Source organism: Cydia strobilella, chromosome 2 (assembly GCF_947568885.1).
Source record: "Cydia strobilella chromosome 2, ilCydStro3.1, whole genome shotgun sequence".
In the NCBI taxonomy this organism is placed as follows: domain Eukaryota; kingdom Metazoa; phylum Arthropoda; class Insecta; order Lepidoptera; family Tortricidae; genus Cydia; species Cydia strobilella.
Window position 1 is genome coordinate 30351986 of NC_086042.1, and position 20605 is coordinate 30372590.

General features: G+C 37.4%; 1 protein-coding gene across 1 annotated transcript; it reads left to right on the plus strand.

Moving 5' to 3' along the window:
• The first annotated feature begins 629 nt into the window (after nt 1-629).
• On the plus strand, nt 630-12544 carry LOC134754735 (kynurenine/alpha-aminoadipate aminotransferase, mitochondrial). Its single transcript, XM_063691083.1, has 7 exons — nt 630-1080; nt 7893-8058; nt 8591-8777; nt 9352-9615; nt 9998-10174; nt 11332-11529; nt 11908-12544. Exons 1-7 carry the CDS (start codon nt 867-869, stop codon nt 12121-12123), a joined length of 1422 nt encoding a protein of 473 aa, XP_063547153.1. The 5' UTR covers nt 630-866; the 3' UTR covers nt 12124-12544.
• The last annotated feature ends 8061 nt before the right edge of the window (nt 12545-20605 follow it).

A 20605-nucleotide genomic window follows, 5' to 3' on the forward strand; every position in this document is an offset into this window, starting at 1 on the left:
AACCCTACCATAGAGTAACTTATACTAGAGCGGTACTGTCATAGTAAATTTTGTAACCCCAGTAAATTCACTGCCATCTGTCGACACACTTTAAAACTAAAAATGAAGATTTATAAAAATACGATAAAATGTATTTAAATATGGATAATTGTTTTTTTTTATTTGCATTAATTATTTTTATGATTTTGACCCATGTTCTTTCACTGATATGCGTTAAAATTGTTAAATAACAAACGAAACCGTCAACGCCATCTATTCGACTGTAGGCCAAAACTAGTAGCGCCCTCTGAACGAGAATCAAATTTTCTTGATTTTCGAGGCACGTTTTTTCCTTAGACTGTATCCATCTATTACGGAGTTATATCTATCTTTGTTTATACTTAAAACCTAAATAACTTGACGTACAATATTTAAAATATTATAAATAAATGCCTGACTATGTCTAGAATGTGTTACTTATTCTACTCTATCCTATTCTGTAACCCTCTAACCTAGCTTGCTCTTAGCTTTTTAATAATAAGTATGTATCATCAAAGATAAAGGTAAACATTTTTTATCTGAGCTACGTCAATAATTATCAACGAGCCACATTGAAAGGATGAGCGTCGTCGCGAAAACTGCTTCTCCAGTGTAATTAATAATTAATATTTCATGATTATAGTCGCATAATATAAACCAAGTATTATTTAACAGAGATCTGGAATTTAACTTAACTTCTTTAATGCAAGCTTTACTTATCTTATCATTTTCTATAATTCGATTACCAAAAAGAAGAGTGTGTGGATAATAGCAACAATTCTAAAATCTTAAAACTATTTTCAAAGTCCATGTAACTTTGCGGGTTGTCAAAGCTTGACTTTTGCAAAATGTTTGTGCCATCGAAACTGTTCCGAGGCCACAAGATGGCGCGGAGACTCCTGAGGCCTGCGAGGGCCTACTCGCAGGAGACCGACGACTTCTTCAAGTTCTACAGCGACGAAGTACCGAACACCGAGCACCGGCCTCTGACGGAGGCCGATTACGACCGCTTCATCAGCCACAGGGCCGCTAGGAGGGAACCTGCGCTGACCAGGCTAATCAGTGAGTACAGCACCCATTTTTAATCGACTTCAAGATTTTAAAGGATCTTTGTTATTTTTATTGTTTATAAGTATGCCGATTTCTCGAAGACGACTGCGCCGATATGGAACCTGTTTTTAGAATGGAAGGTTTAGAGTTGGTCCAATTGACATCAGGTCAGGGTCTGATTATCCATATATTTTACATTCCCAGAAGTCTAATTTCGATTAATGAACCGAAATTAGACTTCTTTTTATTAAATAAACTTATTAGTTTATTTATATACTAGAGCAGTACTGTCATAGTAAATTTTGTAACCCCAGTAAATTCACTGCCATCTGTCGACACACTTTAAAACTAAAATTGAAGATTTGTAAAAATACGATAAAATGTATTTAAATATAGATAAATGATTTTTTTTATTTGCATTAATTATTTTGATGATTTTGACCCTTGTTCTTTCACTGATATGCGTTAAAATTGTTAAATAACAAACGAAACCGTCAACGCCATCTATACGACTGTAGGCCAAAACTAGTAGCGCCCTCTGAACGAGAATCAAATTTTCTTGATTTTTGAGGCACGTTTTTTCCTTAGACTGTATCCATCTATTACGGAGTTATATCTATTTTCGTTTATATGGAACGCATTAAGTAATAATAATAAGTAAGGATTTTTTCTAAAAGAGTCCATTATCGATTTTAGTCGCAAAAATGTAAAATTGATAGATTTAGTAGCTGAAATTGTACACCTTTTGATACGTTATAGAAATAACAAGTAGTGGTTTCTATTAGTACGTCTTCTTATCTTGCCGTTTTATACATCAAGTTTTTGAAAACAGACTCACTAAATTAGTAATGATTTTTTTTCTGATGGACGTTTAGGTAAACGCGCGTAAAACACTGATTTTGTCGCTCTTATTTGTAAATTTCGTAAAGTTTGGTATGGTTATTAACTGCAATTACAAGTTGCAAGCCTCTAATGAAACGCGTCCCAGGACGTATACCTAAATACTTAACTACCAATTTACTCAAGATGCAAGAAAGATGGCATTCATCGTACTTCTGTAACCTGTACCGATCTCTTACTTATAATCATGTAAATTTCGGATATTCGCTGTCAATAACCGCGTGACCGTTGATAGCAGATATCAGGGTTATGGCCTTACGGAAGTTAACGAGCATGAGCTACGAGTATAGCTATTCGAACGCTCGAACCATGCTGAGGAAAGTTGTAGTCGTAAAAACTAGTGCCTACGCCAAGTCTTGGGATTAGTTGTCAAGCGGACCCCAAGCTCCCATGAGCCGTGGCAGAAATGCCGGGATATCGCGAGGAAGATGAGTGCATCTTGTTACAATTAATACAATAACTAGTCCAGAGATGTAAAATACTTGTCGATGAGGTGTGATGATTGCTTTGTTCCTTGCAATGCTGGATTTGTTGATAAAAACACAGGCAAAAAAAGGGTTTACTGGATTCCTTCTGGTATAACAATAACCAAAACCAATAGTTATTTGTTATACAAAGGTGCAAAGTTGTATTTTACCCGCGAATGTGGAATTGAAACACGAGTAAGCGAAAGGATTCTATAGTTGAACCACGAGCCAAGCGAGTGGTTCTAAAATAGAATCCTGAGCGTAGCGAGTGTTTTAACACACGAGAAGTAAAATACATTTGCACCCGTGTGTAACACAAAACTTTTCCCCTCACTATAGCGAGGAAAGTGCAACATCCACAGGCGTTAGATCATCTTCATCAACTGGAATCACTCATTTTTTTACGATATTATAACAAAAAACTCTGGAAATTCTGTACTTTTACGTGAGAAGTTTTTAAGTAAAATTTTTGTTGACAATGTTGACATTTCTGACGTATGAAATGTCAATGATGCGTTTTGAAATTGCATCGACTTAACTTGTGCGTTCAGAATTATATTTAACATAATTATTAAAAAACAAACGTTTATTATGGAATTTTAAGGTTTATGACTTAAAATCATTAAATAAAGCTAAATCTGGTATTTTTTATTAGATTCTCAAACCATTTATTTAATGATAATTAATATCGAACGAACCATTATTATGAGCGTTTTACGTTTTGTTATCTGTCAAGCTAACGCTCACGCTCCATCCAAGGTCAAATTACTTTCCCCACTAGTGGATAAAATGCGTTTTTCCCCGCTTGTTTTAAAGGATAAAAGACGGCTTTCCGAGCTAGTGAGGGGAAATAGTTATTTGTTATACAAGGGTGCAAAGTTGTATTTTACCCGCGAGTGTAGAATTGAAACACGAGCAAGCGAAAGGATTCTATAGTTGAACCACGAGCGAAGCGAGTGGTTCTAAAATAGAATCCTAAGCGTAGCGAGTGCTTCAACACACGAGAATTAAAATACATTTGCACCCGTGTGTAACACAAAACTTTTCCCCTCACTATAGCGAGGAAAGTGCAACATCCACAGGCGTTAGATCATCTTCATCACTGGAATCACTAATTTTTTTACGATATTATAACAGAAAACTCTGGAAGTTGTGTATTTTTACGGAGTTGGTGAGAAAAGTTTTTAAGTAAAAAATTTGTTGACAATGTTGACATTTCTGACGTATGAAATGTCAACGATGCGTTTTGAAATTGCATCGACTCAACTTGTGCGTTCAGAATTATATTTAATATCATTATAAAAAACAAACGTTTCTTATGGAATTTTAAGGTTTATGACTTAAAATCATTAAATAAAGCTAAATTTCATATTTTTTATTAGAGTCTCAAACCATTTATTTAATGATAATTAATATCGAACGAACCATTATCATGAGCGTTTTACGTTTTGTTATCTGTCAAGCTACTTAAACACGCTCCATCCAAGGTCAAATTACTTTCCCCACTAGTGGATAAAACGCGTTTTTCCCCGCTTGTTTTGAAGGTTAAAAGACAACTTTTCGAGCTAGTGAGGGGAAAAAATTATTTCCATATCGATTCAAAATTGACAGTTCTTTGGTTACTAAATAATATATGTACCTACATTACACAATGTGTGATAACATTAATATATCAGATTTTATAGTAATATTTTAATTCATCCTGCCATTTTAAAAAACGAGACATACGCACGCGGATATTTGACTAGTTAAGCTGATAAGGCTGACGTAACGTAAATCAACAATAACTATTTTAATGATAACAAGATTCTTAGAAAGACATTGTTTAAGATTATATTATCGAATTTAAACTGTTGTGAGACATACTAACATTAAATCATTTTACGGTTTAGACTCACTTGTTTTAGTCACTCGCGCGACATGTTTCGGAGAGCCTAGGTCTCCTTTCTCAAGCACTAATAGTGCGAGCAGCGTACGCAATACACGGTCGTCGTGAACGCTGCTCGCACTATTAGTGCTTGAGAAAGGAGACCTAGGCTCTCCGAAACATGTCGCGCGAGTGACTAAAACAAGTGAGTCTAAACCGTAAAATGATTTAATTATATTATCGCTTTCGTGTTCTAGTTTATTCGGTACCGTCATGATTCTTTCTGTTTTCATTGAGCTCGTAGTTAGCTTTTTTCTCCGCCTCATTTCAGTCATACGTCTGATACGTCTCATTACAAACATTCAGCTTTCCGCGGTCAAAAGACCGGGGAAATGTGCGCAGCGAAACATTAGTTTTCCACGTTCCTGGCCTGATAACCCCAGCACGATATACGCATTATAATCACGCTAATAAATTAGTTCTTAATAAACTATAACATCACAAACTAAGTAAATGCTCAAATGACGCAAAGCGCAAAGCACAACGCTATGGCGCAGCAATCGTATTGCCTCCAGTTTATGTGAGCTGTTTTTTTTTCTATTTATAATAAGAATTCAAATTTTACGGCAGCAAAAACAACATCTAAAAAAAAAACTAGTACCTGGGAGACCGAGCTCTGCTCAGAAAACATATAAAAACTCAAAAATGCGCGTTTTTCCAGAGATAAGACCTATTAGATCGATTTGTCGCCCCCGAAAACCCCCATATATCTAATTTCATCGAAATCGTTACAGCCGTGTCCGAGATCCCCGAAATATATAAATATATATACAAGAATTGCTCGTTTAAAGATATAAGATCCAAAAACAAGTTAAACACGTTTACAGATAGCAACAGATAGATATAACTCCGTAATAGATGGATACAGTCTAAGGAAAAAACGTGCCCCAAAAATCAAGAAAATTTGATTCTCGTTCAGAGGGCGCTACTAGTTTTGGCCTACAGTCGTATAGATGGCGTTGACGGTTTCGTCTGTTATCTAACAATTTTAACGCATATCAGTGAAAGAACATGGGTCAAAATCATAAAAATAATTAATGCAAATAAAAAAAATCATTTATCTATATTTAAATACATTCTATCGTATTTTTATAAATCTTCATTTTTAGTTTTAAAGCGTGTCGACAGATGGCAGTGAATTTACTGGGGTTACAAAATTTACTATGACAGTACCGCTCTAGTATAAGTTACTCTATGCAGATAGCAACAGATAGTGACATATGAGAAATGTTATGAAAATAAAGAAGTTATATGTTTTTATAACATTCCCGATATTATTCTGTATAGCCAGTATATACATATTAAACTATGATTACATCACTGTTTATCAGAGGTATTATTATAAACAAATCCTATGAATGTTTATGTTAATATATTATCATAAGACAAGGTAATGTGGCCTTGTTCCCGTGATCAAGGAGAAAGTGGGAGAATAATAATAATATTTGCTTTTGCGAATCATAACACTCATGCGAATGAATATACGTCAATAATCATAAAAAATAGTAACTGACTATAACACCATTTTTAATTATTGGTTATTAAAATACTTACCTAATCAGTGGTTTCTCATTGGAGTCAGTCGCTTATAATACTCTGATCACTATGAGCCAGATAAATAATAAAATAATTTATTTTAGAAAAATGTATCCTGCAATAATATGTTACTCTTCCAAGGCCTCAAAAATATGTGATATGCTCTTATGTCTCTACAAATAGAACAGATATTTTTGCGGTCTTTGTTGTGTAACATATTATTGCAGGTAGAAAACAGTTACAGCCGTACCAGAAATGCAAAGTCTTTCGAAATATGAAAGACTTTCTCTAACTTTTTAAGTTGTTTGATATACCGAATTTGCTTATCTGGGACCATTTAATATATTATAAACTGAAATAATTTAATTTGTTCTAATACTTCTAGTAGCATTTAATATGTAACGAATATCAAAGCTTTTCTTTCTATAAATTATCTTATTCTGTTCTATGTAAATGTTTTGAATATGGAACGCACTTAGTAAGTAAGTAGTAAGTAATCTACATAGAGTAACTTATACTAGAACGGTACTGTCATAGTAAATTTTGTAACCCCAGTAAATTCACTGCCATCTGTCGACACACTTTAAAACTAAAAATAAATATTTATAAAAATACGATAAAATGTATTTAAATATGGATAAATGATTTTTTTTATTTGCATTAATTATTTTTATGATTTTGACCCATGTTCTTTCACTGATATGCGTTAAAATTATAAATAACAAACGAAACCGTCAACGCCCTCTATACGAGTGTAGGCCAAAACTAGTGGTGCCCTCTGATCGAGAATCAAATTTTCGTGATTTTCGAGTCACGTTTTTTCCTTAGACTGTATCCATCTATTACGGAGTTATATCTATCTTTGGTAATCTACTATTGATGGTTCTCCTATTTTTAATTCTTCTTTTTGTCTTCGTGTCCTTTGATCCTGGTTTAAAATTGCCTTTTTGTAAATATTTACATTTGGCTTATATTTTCCTTAAGTTCAAATTATACGAAGAAAAGAATAATAGTAATAAAAAGGTTATGAACTGGCAAGATATTAAATAAGTAATAAAGATAGCATACGGGGCTGACCAGTGTGCGCCGGTTTACTAAACACATTATGATTTCATTTAGTGCAATAACAACATTATCTACGAAGGTGCCCTTATCTTGCAACGTATTAATCAAAGCAGTGTCGTTTCATTTAAAAACGGTATTTTAAAGATTATGAACTAGTTCATGATCTGATAAAAATTGTCCTTTGGTTTTTGCGCATCAGATTATTTATTTAATTTTTAGGAAAACTTTCTAGATTAATTTTTAACAAGCAGAAACGTCTGCGATCGATGCTATTAAGCTAAGAATAAATTTAAAAGTGGAAAAATTACTGCCTTGGGTGAGACTTGAACTCACGGCCTCTGGATAGATACTCCAGCGCTCTGCCAACTGAGCCACCAAGACCTCATCCATAGTCAGCAAATCTTCCCACTATATGGGTCTAGGGCAGGGGACCCTAGCGACATCTACCGTAAGAGCGTTACACTTCTATCCAGAGGCCGTAAGTTCAAGTCTCACCCAAGGCAGTAATTTTTCCACTTTTAAATTTAAACTTTCTAGAGTTGATAAGTTGAGGTAAACTCTGAGACACGCTTTTTTATGGACAAAGATTATATACCATGAGAGCTTAGCTATCAAGTTAGGTATTAAAAACAACACATTTGCACCTGTAAACATTTTTAAAAAGTATGCTTTCATTCGGAAGAAGTAACTTGGCTTGCATGTTAAATGTTTAAAACTCGTACAGATACAAAAAAGTAGAATGTGGAAACCATTCATCAATTGGTTTATTCCCTACCTCCGCTCACTTAAGCGCCCTAATTAGTACATTTATAAAAAAACATTGAAGATACAATAGAACTCTGCCAATAAACTATATATTCTGCGTATATCAGGGGCACCTAATCTCGGGGTGTCATCCTCATTTATTTATCATGCGTTTCTGTTTGCAGCGACCCTGGCGTACGGCGTCGGACGTCAGATGATCTCCCTCGCCGAGGGCATGCCGAATGAAGAGGTGTTCCCATTTACCAGACTTGAGCTGGGCTCAACTGCAGGAGCGTTTCATATAGAGGGGAAAGAATTAGCCACTGCGTTGCAGTATGTCCCGTCACAAGGGTGAGCAAATCTTTTTAAATATTACTCTATCAGCTACAACAAACGAGGAGTTCCCATTCAGCAAATTTTATAAGGAAGCTCATCTAGTGGAGTGGAGCTTGGTCTGAAGACAAGGGTGTTTGATGTTTTAAGTGTCAGTAGATCAGTTACTGACTTTGGTTGTACTAAAATATAGTCAAGGATTTAATATACCATATTGAGTTCAGAGAGCTCATTATAATCTTAGCCTAAAACTGAACATGATATTTTGAGTTTCCTGTTGAGTTGTGTAACTTGTGTAAGACATTTTTCATTTTGTGTTTTAACAGTATGAATTGAGGATGAGTTTCATCATCATATATTTAAGAATAAAACTCTTGTCGGTGTAGCAATTTCCATGTTCGGCGGTCCTTTGCCTTTTCTTTAACAGCCTAATACGACACGATGTTGAGTTTAAAATCACATAAAAATTAACAGTCTTAAATAAATTGTATTCACTTTCATCTTTCTACTTAACGGGTAAGTGAATGAACTGAATAATCTTTTTTTCTAGTCTCCCAGCTCTCCTCAGCGAACTCCGCGCCTTCCAGCAGGACCTGCACCGCCCCCCGCCCCTCCCCCGCGACGTGATGGTGACCAACGGGGCCCAGCACGGCATCTACCAGGCCATCGACATGCTGCTGGATGAAGGAGACCCCATACTGTTGGCTGAATATGCTTACACTGGAGTCCATGCTGCTGTTAGTATATGTAGAACGTGTTTAGGAAGTTCCTAGACTTCTAGCAGTACAACACGATATCTACCAGGCCATCAAGTTGCTGCTGAATTAGGTATACTCCTGGTTCAGTATGCCTACATTGGTATTCACTCCGCTATTTATAGGAACACCGTTTGCTATACATAACAAGATAATTATCAAGCCATCTTTAAACCATGGTCTTTCAAGTATTGTTTACTATACTAGTTTCTAACTGTTCCAAAATTTTAACACCGAAAATATCTCTCAAAATAGTACTTATAATACCTTTTTCAATGCACTATGAACAAATTCACAATGAACCTTGCAACACACCTAAACGGCCACCGCTCTGCGCCGCGCCGCTGCCGCTTGCGACCGCTCTTGGTTTTGCCACAAACTTGCAGCAATTTACATTTACAATCCACTAATCTAAAGCTATTCTTGGGTAGATACTTTTGAACATGATAGCCAAGTCCTTAGATGACTGCCGAATTGTAATAGCTTGCCCGATGGCTTGGGTTAAAAATTGAACAGTACCTCAACTCAATATTTCAACAACTTTATCTCTTTCCAGCTCAGGCCATACCGCCCGGAGATCATCACCATCCCCGAAGACGCTCATGGCGTAGTCCCCGACACCCTAGAAGCAATTTTGGCCGAGCGACTGGCCCGTGGGCTCCCCATGCCGCGGCTTCTCTACCTGGTGCCCAATGGCAACAATCCGACCGGAGCCACGTTGCCTGCCGGTCGTCGACGACAGATCTACGATCTCGCCTGCAGATACGATTTTCTCATTCTTGAGGACGATCCGTATATGTTTCTGAATTATGATGATGAGGTAAGTTTATTTTAAGTTCAATACCTTAAAGATAGATCTTTATTATTTATTCTTGATCAGAAGGTGTTCCTCTCTTTTCGTGCCATTTAAAGCTACTTTCTTAGCTGTTTCTTATCTTATTTCAAAATTTAACATGAGCGGCCTTTCTACTATCAAAAATAAAACATGAACTGTCTCTGAACTGTCCAGTCACTAACGAGTTTGGTGTACGAAGGCTACGATATCAAGTAGATTAAAGTGTTTTCTAACTTGAGATTGTTCCTTACTTGAAGAATACTAGTAGCTATGGCGCTACGTGTCCAGTGTCCATGGTTAAGTGCAAAACATTCATTCATTTGATTTCACTTTCATGGCTAATTGTTAATGTTTAATCTGTCAAAAGCAACATCCATCGTTCCTGTCACTAGACACAGCAGGACGAGTCGTGCGTCTGGACTCATTGTCGAAGGTCGTCAGCTCAGGGTTGCGTGGAGGCTGGATGACGGCCCCAAGGCCGTTGCTGGAGCGTGCCGAGTTACACATGCAAGGGGAGATCCTACACAGCTGCACGCTCGCACAGGTAAGAAAGACGGCGTAAAGTTATTTAAAATACATACCGAAGTTTCTAGCCTTTTTCCAGTCCTGATGGTGGTGGTGCCCTTAAGCCATACGCTATATAATATGTTTAAATGGTTTTAAACTATGTATAACTATTGCTATAACCGATGATAATATTATTTTGATATTTTTGTTGCTGAGATAAAAATTATATAATTGCCACACGAGAACAAAATTAATTTTGGAACATTTAAGGGTTTGACTCTCAAGTATTTAAGTCTCGAAATTAACACTCACAGCAAAAACAACGTTGCTCTTTTGTTGCATATATGTAATATGCGTAAGTAGATTTGTTAAGTCAACGATTAGACAGGATAAATTTGTTTACTGTCAGACCCCCTCAAATCAATGTAACCAGTCACCGGTGTAATCAGTGCAATCTACAGACTTGGGCAATGCCCTGGTGTCACCCTGACTTTGACTTTCAACAATATTTGCTTAGCGTTATCATCATCAAGATATTAATTAATGCGGTGACGTTAAAAAAATATGTTGTCATTTTATAATAAAACTAATATTCAGAATAGATAAAGGGTAAAAGATAAAACCAATCACTCATTAATAAATTAATCTATAGGTACGCTTATACTTTGTTTACTTTACACCAATGGTGACGCCTTTCCACTGCACAATTCGCCACACGACTGAGCGCGCTGGTGTAACTAAATGCGATTTTGACTCCAATGTATCAGCCCCCATTATCAAAGATAGATATAACTCCGTAATAGATGGATACAGTCTAAGGAAAAAACATGCCTCGAAAATCAAGAAAATTTGATTCTCGATCAGGGGGCGCTACTAGCTTTGGCCTACTGTCGTATAGATGGCGTTGACGGTTTCGTTTGTTATTTAACAATTTTAACGCATATCAGTGAAAGAACATGGGTCAAAATCATAAAAATAATTAAGGCAAATAAAAAAAATCATTTATCCATATTTAAATACATTTTATCGTATTTTTATAAATCTTCATTTTTAGTTTTAAAGTGTGTCGAGAGATGGCAGTGAATTTACTGGGGTTACAAAATTTACTATGACAGTAACGCTCTAGTATCAGTTACTCTATGCCTGTATTCTTTTTCTCCAAGGTTTTTACAAAAATTGTACCTATTTCTACAGTGCCTGGTGCACCGCGTCGTGTCAAACCGCCCGTGGCTGGCCGACCACCTGCAGCGCGCGCGCGCCCTCTATCGGCGGCGGCGCGACGCGTTGTTAGAAGCTATCGGTCCGCTTGAGCCACTCGCTGAGTGGCAGACGCCGCAAGGTGGCTTGTTCTTGTGGTTGCGAGTTAGGGGAGTGGATGATGTTTATAATATGGTGAGTATTTCCAGAGCATTTCCCTATTGTTTTAGCGTCTAGCACTGCAACACGGAATTCGACTTTCCCAGATGCCCAGAGCGACAGGACTTTTCTAGGAAAAGGCATCAAACACGGTCCCGTATTCTTCGTGCAACGCCATGCGATGTAGCAACACGGCAATTAATTATCATACCTAATAATTATAACAAAACGTTTTATAACGGAGTATTTGCATGTAGTATAGTCGATGTCAAAGATAAATAATATTATGTTTACCTTTTTCGCCGTAGTGAGGAGTCTATGTTTGACGTCGAATATACAATATTGTAGCTTCGCAATGAAGGCCAAGGCGTTTTCTTATTTTAGTTAAATATAAATAGTACATTATTGTTCTAGGTATTCGAAACTGCTTTCAAACGGGGCTTAATGCTGATCCCAGGCCATGCATTCCAGTACGACACCACCATCCCCTCGCAGCACTTGCGACTGACCTTTAGCAAAATAGCCGTCAAAGACATGCCTGTCGCCGCGCGCCTCCTAGCGGACATCATCAGAGAAGAGCAGCAGCGCAGTTTGCAGAAACAACCGGAGAGGATCGCTACTCAACGCTAGATGGCGTTAAAATTAATTTTGGTTATTTAATGGTTGTCAATGCTGATGGCTGGTATTACATTTATATTGTTTTGTAATAATTATCTTTATCTACATACAAGAAAATGTGTTCATTAATTTATCATAATTTGTATGTAAAGTTGTCTTAATTTTATCTTTGTTAATTATCCAAACTAATTTAAAATAATCTAGTACTTACATAAACCAGTAAAATTATTTTTTTCATAAGTTTCCCTTCCCGCAAAAGTTTAATCACAGAATAACTAAAAGTACTATTTAATTTTTAAAATCGGAATGCGGAATGCCACTCATTTTACATTAACGCCGTTGTAGCCTCGTTTTTTGGTTTTATTGAAGCTCGTGTCCTGGAATTTTTCATTAATTTTATTTCGTGAGATGCTTTTTCTTTTAAAGCCCGACGTTTGTTATTTAGTTTTTGTACACACTATTCTCTTTGTTTTTTGTAATAACATAAATTTTAATATCAAATGTAAAATTTATCTCAAAATGGAAAACTCAGTTTACACTACTTGCCACTAGATGGCGGAAGTTACGAATCTGTAGGCTGCTGAGAAGATTATATTGTTAATTTCATTTAAGAATAAATGTAAATAAATAATTTAAAAAATATGTTAAGTAAAATAAATATTTTTGTTACATAGTAATAATATATAAATTTTTATATTCCCTACCTACCTCAACATAACCTGTCATAAGTGCACGGGGTTAGTACCCGCCATAGAGTAACTTACTTACGGAGTTATATCTATCTTTGGTACCCGCTATTTTCTTTTGTCTCCCGGCAGCTGCCAGTTGAGACCAAGGGGCCTAGCCAACAATGCCAATCTTTGCGATACGATAACGAAACGCTTTCTGTCTCTCTATCACTCTTACATATTAGTATGTTGGTACGATAGAGAGACAGATAACGTTTTTGGCATGACGGTTGGCATCTTGGCTAGGCATTCAGTGCATGCAATATTCAGGTCAAGTCGAATGTGCACTTGACATCAAAACGATATCTGAATGATGTCGCGCGTTCATTCGCTCGAACTTGTCCGTACATGGATTAGCGCGAGCGTGACGCACGCGGGAATGATAAGTAGTAACTGACATGATTCAGATCCAAGGGCCTGACACTCTTTGATAGAGAAAGATAGTCTTATTGCGATTCCTATAAGAGGAAAGAGAAAATAGTGCCATGCTTTGTCTTTATCACCGACCGGGCATTTTTTTATGGTCGGGTTATGGCATCATAGCAAGGAGGCGATGGCGAAATACCGAAATTTATAAGAGTGAAAGAGAAAAAAGATTATGCTACCATAGCGGGCCTAATCCATCCTAATATTAGCTTCGCGTCACACATTATGGTTAAGTCACAGGGCGGACACGCTATACGTCAAAAATCACCTGCGTTTCTATGTGTGAACGGCACGTCTGTACACGCGTCATGCGTCATAGTGCGAGTTAATAAATAATAATAGTTAAATAGTACTGAGCGGCCGGCAAACGGCCATCAATTTGCTGGTGCGGGGCGAGGTAATTCGAGTCGGGGCGGGGCGGTGCGTGGCCGTTCTGTATGATAATAACATTACTAAACTTATTCTGTGGTTAAGTACCGGCAGTACCTATAACCATAACGTGTGTAGTTGAGTCACAGCGTGTAAACAGTAGCCATATTGAGAATCCATCGGCTCATTAAACACCAGCACTTCGTCACACGCCAGGAAGTAAACAGTTCCCGGAGGTAATCTCGTTCCAGTCCAGCAACGTCAACAATTCCGCGCCAATCGGCGAATAATCATGCACCAATTAAAACTGCTTATTTCCTTAATTGTAGGCAATCGGGCGCTTAAAGAGCTTTCACATTCAACTTCAAAAAACAACCTTAAATCGAAGTACTACAGTTTAAAATGCTTTGAAGATTAGTGAGATAAACTGGCTGATTTTAAAAGGATTCCCTGCCATTTGGAAATCAACCTTGCACAATAATCTTTTAGGGTGCGTTTTAGATTGGAAAGGTTGGATGAAACGCTTTAAATGGGAAATTGTAAGCTAACTCGTCGACGGAATAAAACAACTTTGCTGAGATAATGAGAAAGAGTGAGGAGGTTCGCGAAGGTGCTACCTCTTTTCTTTTCTGCTCGGTGCTTAGATTACTTAAAGAATAATGTGTGTACTGTGCCGCAAGTACTTAGTCTTATTAAATTTAATTTAATAGTTCATTATATGAAGGGTACACGGAAATAACATGTCTAGTCACTTTAGTAAAATTTTGAGTAATCGCGGTTTTAAAATTTGGAACCGTGTCAAAATGTATGGTAATTCCGTGACCAGGACTTTTTTAACTAAAAAAAAAGTTGTGTTACAGTGGTTGCAAAAGATATAACTAATAGTTCATTAAGAGCTCTACATTTTGAAATGAAAATCTAATTTTCCGAAAAAACCGGCCAAGCGCGAGTCGGACTCGCGTTTCAAGGGTTCCGTACATTACACAATTTCAACAATGTATTTTTTATGTGAAATTTCTAAAAAACCCGTAGGGGTCGGATCAAAACTAAGTAATTAAGTCCGACTCACGCTTGACTGCACATTTATAATAGGTTTTCCGGTGATCTATAGGTAAAGATCTATTTTGTGTATTTTTTTCAAAATTTTTGACCATACTTGGTCTGGTTTCGGAGATAAAGGGGGGGGGGACGGTCATTTTTTGCCTATTTTCTTGAATAACTACTAAACTGTTTATCTTAAAATTATAAAGAAAATATATTTGAGATTCTCACAATAAGCTCTTTCATTTGATACGTAACCCGATATAGTTTGACAAGCTTTATTTTTAAATTTTCTCATTTACCCTCCAAAAGTGGCCCCCGTGTTTAAAATTAATTTGTTTACGTTACATGTCCATCTTTGGGTCACAAACTTACATATGTGTACCAAATTTCAACTTAATTGGTCCAGTAGTTTCGGAGAAAATAGGCTGTGACAGACGGACAGACAGACAGACAGACGCACGAGTGATCCTATAAGGGTTCCGTTTTTTCCTTTTGAGGTACGGAACCCTAAAAAGTGACTAGACATGTTCTTTCTGTGTACCCTTCATATATTATACATTTAAAACAAATTTAACGTACCAATTCAAACAATGGTATCAACTAGATATTAAACAGACGATAACGAGATATTTAAAAGGGCCCACTGACTATCAGTCCGCCGGACGATATCGGCCTGTCTGTTGTTCGGAACTGTCAAATTTTTGTTCTAACTGACAGGCCGATATCGTCCGGCGGACTGATAGTCAGTGGGCCCCTTAAGAAAGTCATGTCAAATTTGACATATCCGCGATTCCGAATGTCCTCTTGAACGATATCTTTAAGATTTGCTTAAGATATTACTTAGACATCCAATGGATATCTAATGGATAACCCAAAATGTCACAATAATTGTAGCGTGAAATGACAATTGGTTTCTCGAATCGAACTGCAAAAGATAACTAGTTGAGAACTAAACTATAACGTATCTATTAGATCTCGTATTGTTCTCGTATCTAGTAATTATCACGTTGTTCGAATTGACCGGCCAATCTTGTTATGGTTTTGATCTTATTTTGATATGACCTTGAATATCGCTCACGCTCATTGGTGCAAGCGAAATGAAGTGAAAGACGTGTGTGAGAAACGCACCAATCGCGAAGACGATCGTCAAGGTCGTGTCAAAACAAGGTCAAACCCATAGCCAACTTTTAAGTCAGAATAGGCCTCCAGGGCTGTAATCAGCGTCTTTTGCATTCTCTGCAGTTGTCATAACTACTAGGCAAATGTGCCATTTTCAATCAAAAGGGTACTTATTGTCGGTTGTCAATAAGGCGCTATTTCCATACAGCTTCAATTTGAAATCAACCTTATTGACAAGCGACAATGTGGTACCTTTTGGTTGAAAATGTCACAAATACAAATCAAAATATTGAATGCATAGTTGTGTTATCTAACATGATGTAGTTAATTATGTATGTTTTTTGTTTCTGTATGTGTTACGTTACATAGGAGCGTAATTGGAAGTAGGTAGTACTTACCTACACTAAACTATTGAAATTTATATTCTAAGAAACGCTCGCTGTATTACGTTCTTGACACTTTTTTCACAATCTCACACTCCAAAAGCCGTGTTTATTACAAACAAAGCTGCGCCAAAAAAACGGTTTAATCTTCAAAAACGCCTAAAAATCGACGCACGCGCAACAATAGCACTCCAGATTTGCGCAAACAAACAAAAACTATTTTGTGTTGAAAATAACACCTCTTGATAATACCCTAAACATTCACATGTCGCTGCGAAACAAAATGCCAAGGAAAATCAGTTTTTATTACTAAGCTTGTAGAAGCTCTTCTTAGAAGATTAATGGCAAATTTAGGTTTGTTTTGCTAATGCTTTGGCGGTTTTGCACAACTGCATTAGTTTCATTTAACGTATTATAGGTACTACTTTTTATACAAAATAAAATTTTCACTCAATTTCTCACGTAGCTCAATTTTGAACTTTAATTGTTGTGTAGTAAGGATGATTACTAAATTAAAGTAGTTTTGTAAGAGCGGATATAAGTTTGTTTCCTGGCTATTTGTGCTATGTTTCTTTGTACTGTATGTTGAGATTTGCACGTGTGACGGGCGGAAAGTAGATAACTTACTCAAAGATACAATGGAATGAAACTAACTAGAAAATATTGAAAAATAATCTTTAATGAGTAGCAAACACAATAATCTTTGCTCTAATTTCAGTTCTCTCCTGAAATTTTATTTAACCTCAGGTTATTCTGCTGTTAACGCGGACCGATCCTCTCAGTGCTTGGAAATGGAGACCCTGTAACGATCTCCGAAGATCGCACGAGTGACTAAAAACCAGCCAAGTGCGAGTCGGACTCGCGCACTAAGGTTTCCGTACCATTACGCAAAAAACGGCAAAAAAATCATGTTTTTTTTTAATACCACGTCGGTGGCAATCAAGCATACAGCCCGCCTGATGGTAAGCAGTTACCGTAGCCTATGGACGCCTGCAACACCGGAGATATTACACGCGCGTTGCCGACCCTAACACTCCTCTCCCTCGTTGAGCTCTGGCAACCTTACTCACCGGCAGGAACACAACACTATGAGTAGGGTCTAGTGTTATTTGGCTGCGGTTTTCTGTAAGGTGGAGGTACTTCCCCAGTTGGACTCTGCTCTAGATCTGGAATGACATCCGCTGTCCTGTGCCCTACCACACAAAGCGAGATGTCATTCACAGTGCCCATACCTCTCTTTTGGACGTAGTTTAAGGACATATCCGGGTCCGGACGCAGTTTAAGGACATACCCGGGTCCAAATGTCTTCGGGTCATGTTTGTTGTATTGGAGCCCCACTGAAATATTTATTTTACTCTGTATTTGTTGTTGCTGCGGCAACAGAAATACATCATCTGTGAACATTTCAACTATCTAGCTATCACGGTTTATCAGGTACAGCCTGGTGACAGACGGATAGATAGACAGACAGCGGAGTCTTAGTAATAGGGTCCCGTTTTTACCTTTGGGGGAGGAACCCTAAACACGAGCACACGAACGAGAACAAAAGTACACGAGCTAACTAAGCCGTATTTAGGTGCATTGGGATAACATGGCAAATATCTACGTAATCACAAAGTACTTTCTTTCCTACAGTAAGCAAGATGTGTTGCATTCTATTGTATGAAAATTATTGAAAATGCCTTTGGTTTTATAGATGTGTATTTTCAAACTTATCCCGCTTACCTTATTATTCATTTTCATTTATTTAAGTACCTATCTAAAACTTAATTACACGATATAAAATTATACAGATAGCTAATACCTACGGAACGGTAGAACCCTGACTCGTCCGCTTTTATTAAATGCATACAAATACAAATAATTTATTGGAAAAAAAGTATTGTACAGAGGTTCATCTTATAGTTGTTAGTAGAGGAAAGTGGGTTACAAATGCCTGAACTAGGAGTTCGTGTTTCAGGCAGCGAAGGACAAAATTTATCAATTTTTAATCATTCATTTAATTATAAATTATATGTAAGCACACACAATAAAAGTCTTATCACCTTAATAAAATGCTTAGTTTGATTTTAAAATTAATGTTACTTTCATATATTTTGTTATAATTTTTATATAAAAAACCGTTCAATTGTGAGGAGCTGCACCGGGGGTCGATTTCCTGCGATTTTAGTTAAACTGTTAATGCAATCGAGAGATGCGCGCGAGTGGAAATGGAAAACTTAACGCGGTTAGTGGCGGGCACGGCGACGAGCGTCAGCGGGCGCGGGAGCGGAGGCGACTTTACAATACAACAATTGTACAATGCAAGCATCGCACATTTCTCGTGTCAGCATTTAATATAATGAATGATTGCTGTTTATGCGATTACGCTTTAATTCGATTTATATTTCAGTTTACGTACATACGTGCTCCTAGCTAGTACTCATTATATACCTTGGTTATAAATAAAGACATATACATAAATCAGTGTTTCCATCAAGATATCAATCAACCATCAAGATCAAGAATCATATCAGCTCAGATGTACAACCCGTACATCTTTTGGTCCTTCGAAGCTTATCAGTGACTGTGGCAGTGAGTTCGTCCAAACGGCCTCCCACAAGCGGGTCTCACCGTGCGGATTGTCATTGTCATAGGAGTATCAGTTCATCATCGAAGATCATCATTATCAAGATTATCAAGAGACGTCTGCTATCAAGCCAAGTAAGAGAAATCTGCTACGGCAAATAAAATCAATATCAAACATCAATATCAAACATCAAATCAGTGGCCACAGTATTATCAATTATTTGTTGATTAATACTTATTATCAATATCAACTTCAATACCTATCAATCAATCAAGATGAGTTTAGAAAAGGAAATGGAAACGATTCGCAACGAACAAAATCAGCTCATGGCCAGTATGAACAGGCTATTTGAGAACTACAAAAAAGATGGTCCAAGCCGCCGAACTGTGTCTAACATCAATAACAAGTTGACCGGCCTCTACGGATTTTGGCAAGAGTTTCAAAACAATCATGCAAGGTTGGTAGCATTCCAGAACGAAGATTGCACTTATTATGCCGAAAAGACTTATAACAAAACCAAAACCTTCTACGAATCAGCTCGGTCTGTATTGCTAGATCATTTGGATACAGCTAAAAAGGCTCCTCTATCACCGAGGCCTAGGCCAATCTCACCGAAACAAGCAGAACGTTCAACACACCCTTCGCCAGAAATGTCCAATTGGGCAGAAGAAAAAACAATAAACACTAAAAATGAAGAAGTGCATCCTGAGCCATCAAATCACCAGAGCCGCGCCGTCCCTCAGCCACAACAATCTGAGAATCAAGAAAAGACGGACATCCGGGCTCCAGTCAATCCAGGGTTCGCAATTCCACCTATTTTCAATTTCACCGAAAACCCAAGCGTCGATGCTGCCAAATTATCAGAGAAGATGAGAAAACAACAGAGCAACTTCAAGGCCTTCGCGCGTACTTTACATTACATCGACCTCTCCACCGTCAATGAAAAGTGGGAATTGGAAGATTTACTGAAATCAGTCCAGTCTCGTTGGACAACAATTGACACTCTTCACTGGGACATCGACAGTGAACTTTTCGAAGATGACGAAACCTACAATCAAACGTTCTGCAAATATGAGAAGAAATTCCAAGACATCAAAAAATCTATCAATTCGAAAATATGGTCCATGGCTCACCGGGAGAAATCAACCCCCGTCATGGACATACCGCCGTTTAGTGGGAATTACCAACAGTGGGTTTCATTCAAGGATCTATTTAATGAAGCCATACATCATAATCGCTCCATGTCCAACGCACAAAAGATGCAATTCTTGAAAAATAAGGTCAGAGGTGAAGCTGAAAAACTCATTCAACATCTCAACATCAGCTCAGAAAATTATGACACCTGCTGGGAAATCCTAAACCACAGGTACAACAACACAAAACTGATTTTCACCGCCCACCTCAATAACCTGTTGTCGCTATCAACAATGCAACAACAATCGTATCAACTAATCAAGCGTCTACATGACACCACCAACGAGTGCCTAAACGCCATCAGGAACCTCGGCGTGGACACCTCGTCATGGGATCCGCTCATCGTCCATATTTTATCACAAAAGTTGGACGCGGAAACTCATACGGAGTATGTCGAATCACTGAAGAACCCACGTGACTTGCCGACCTTAAAGGAGTTTCTAGATTTCCTAGAAATGAAGTTCACATCATTTGAAGCAAGCCGCCGCAAGTTGGACACACCAAAAACACTCCAACAATCAGAAGCATCAAGAAAGCCTTACTACAAATCATTTGTAGGCATTAAAGATACATCATTATCACAAAATAATTCAAATGATGTTAAATCAAGTTATTATCAAAGAAAACATTGCCCAGTTTGTAATAAGAATCACGGCATATTT

Bases quoted from the DNA above. Each gene is read 5' to 3' on its own strand.
- LOC134754735 (XM_063691083.1), top strand. From the start codon at position 867: ATGTTTGTGCCATCGAAACTGTTCCGAGGCCACAAGATGGCGCGGAGA. The intron at 8,778-9,351 runs GTTAGTATATGT...ATCTCTTTCCAG, and splicing joins ACACTGGAGTCCATGCTGCT to CTCAGGCCATACCGCCCGGA. The intron at 11,530-11,907 runs GTGAGTATTTCC...TTATTGTTCTAG, and splicing joins TGGATGATGTTTATAATATG to GTATTCGAAACTGCTTTCAA.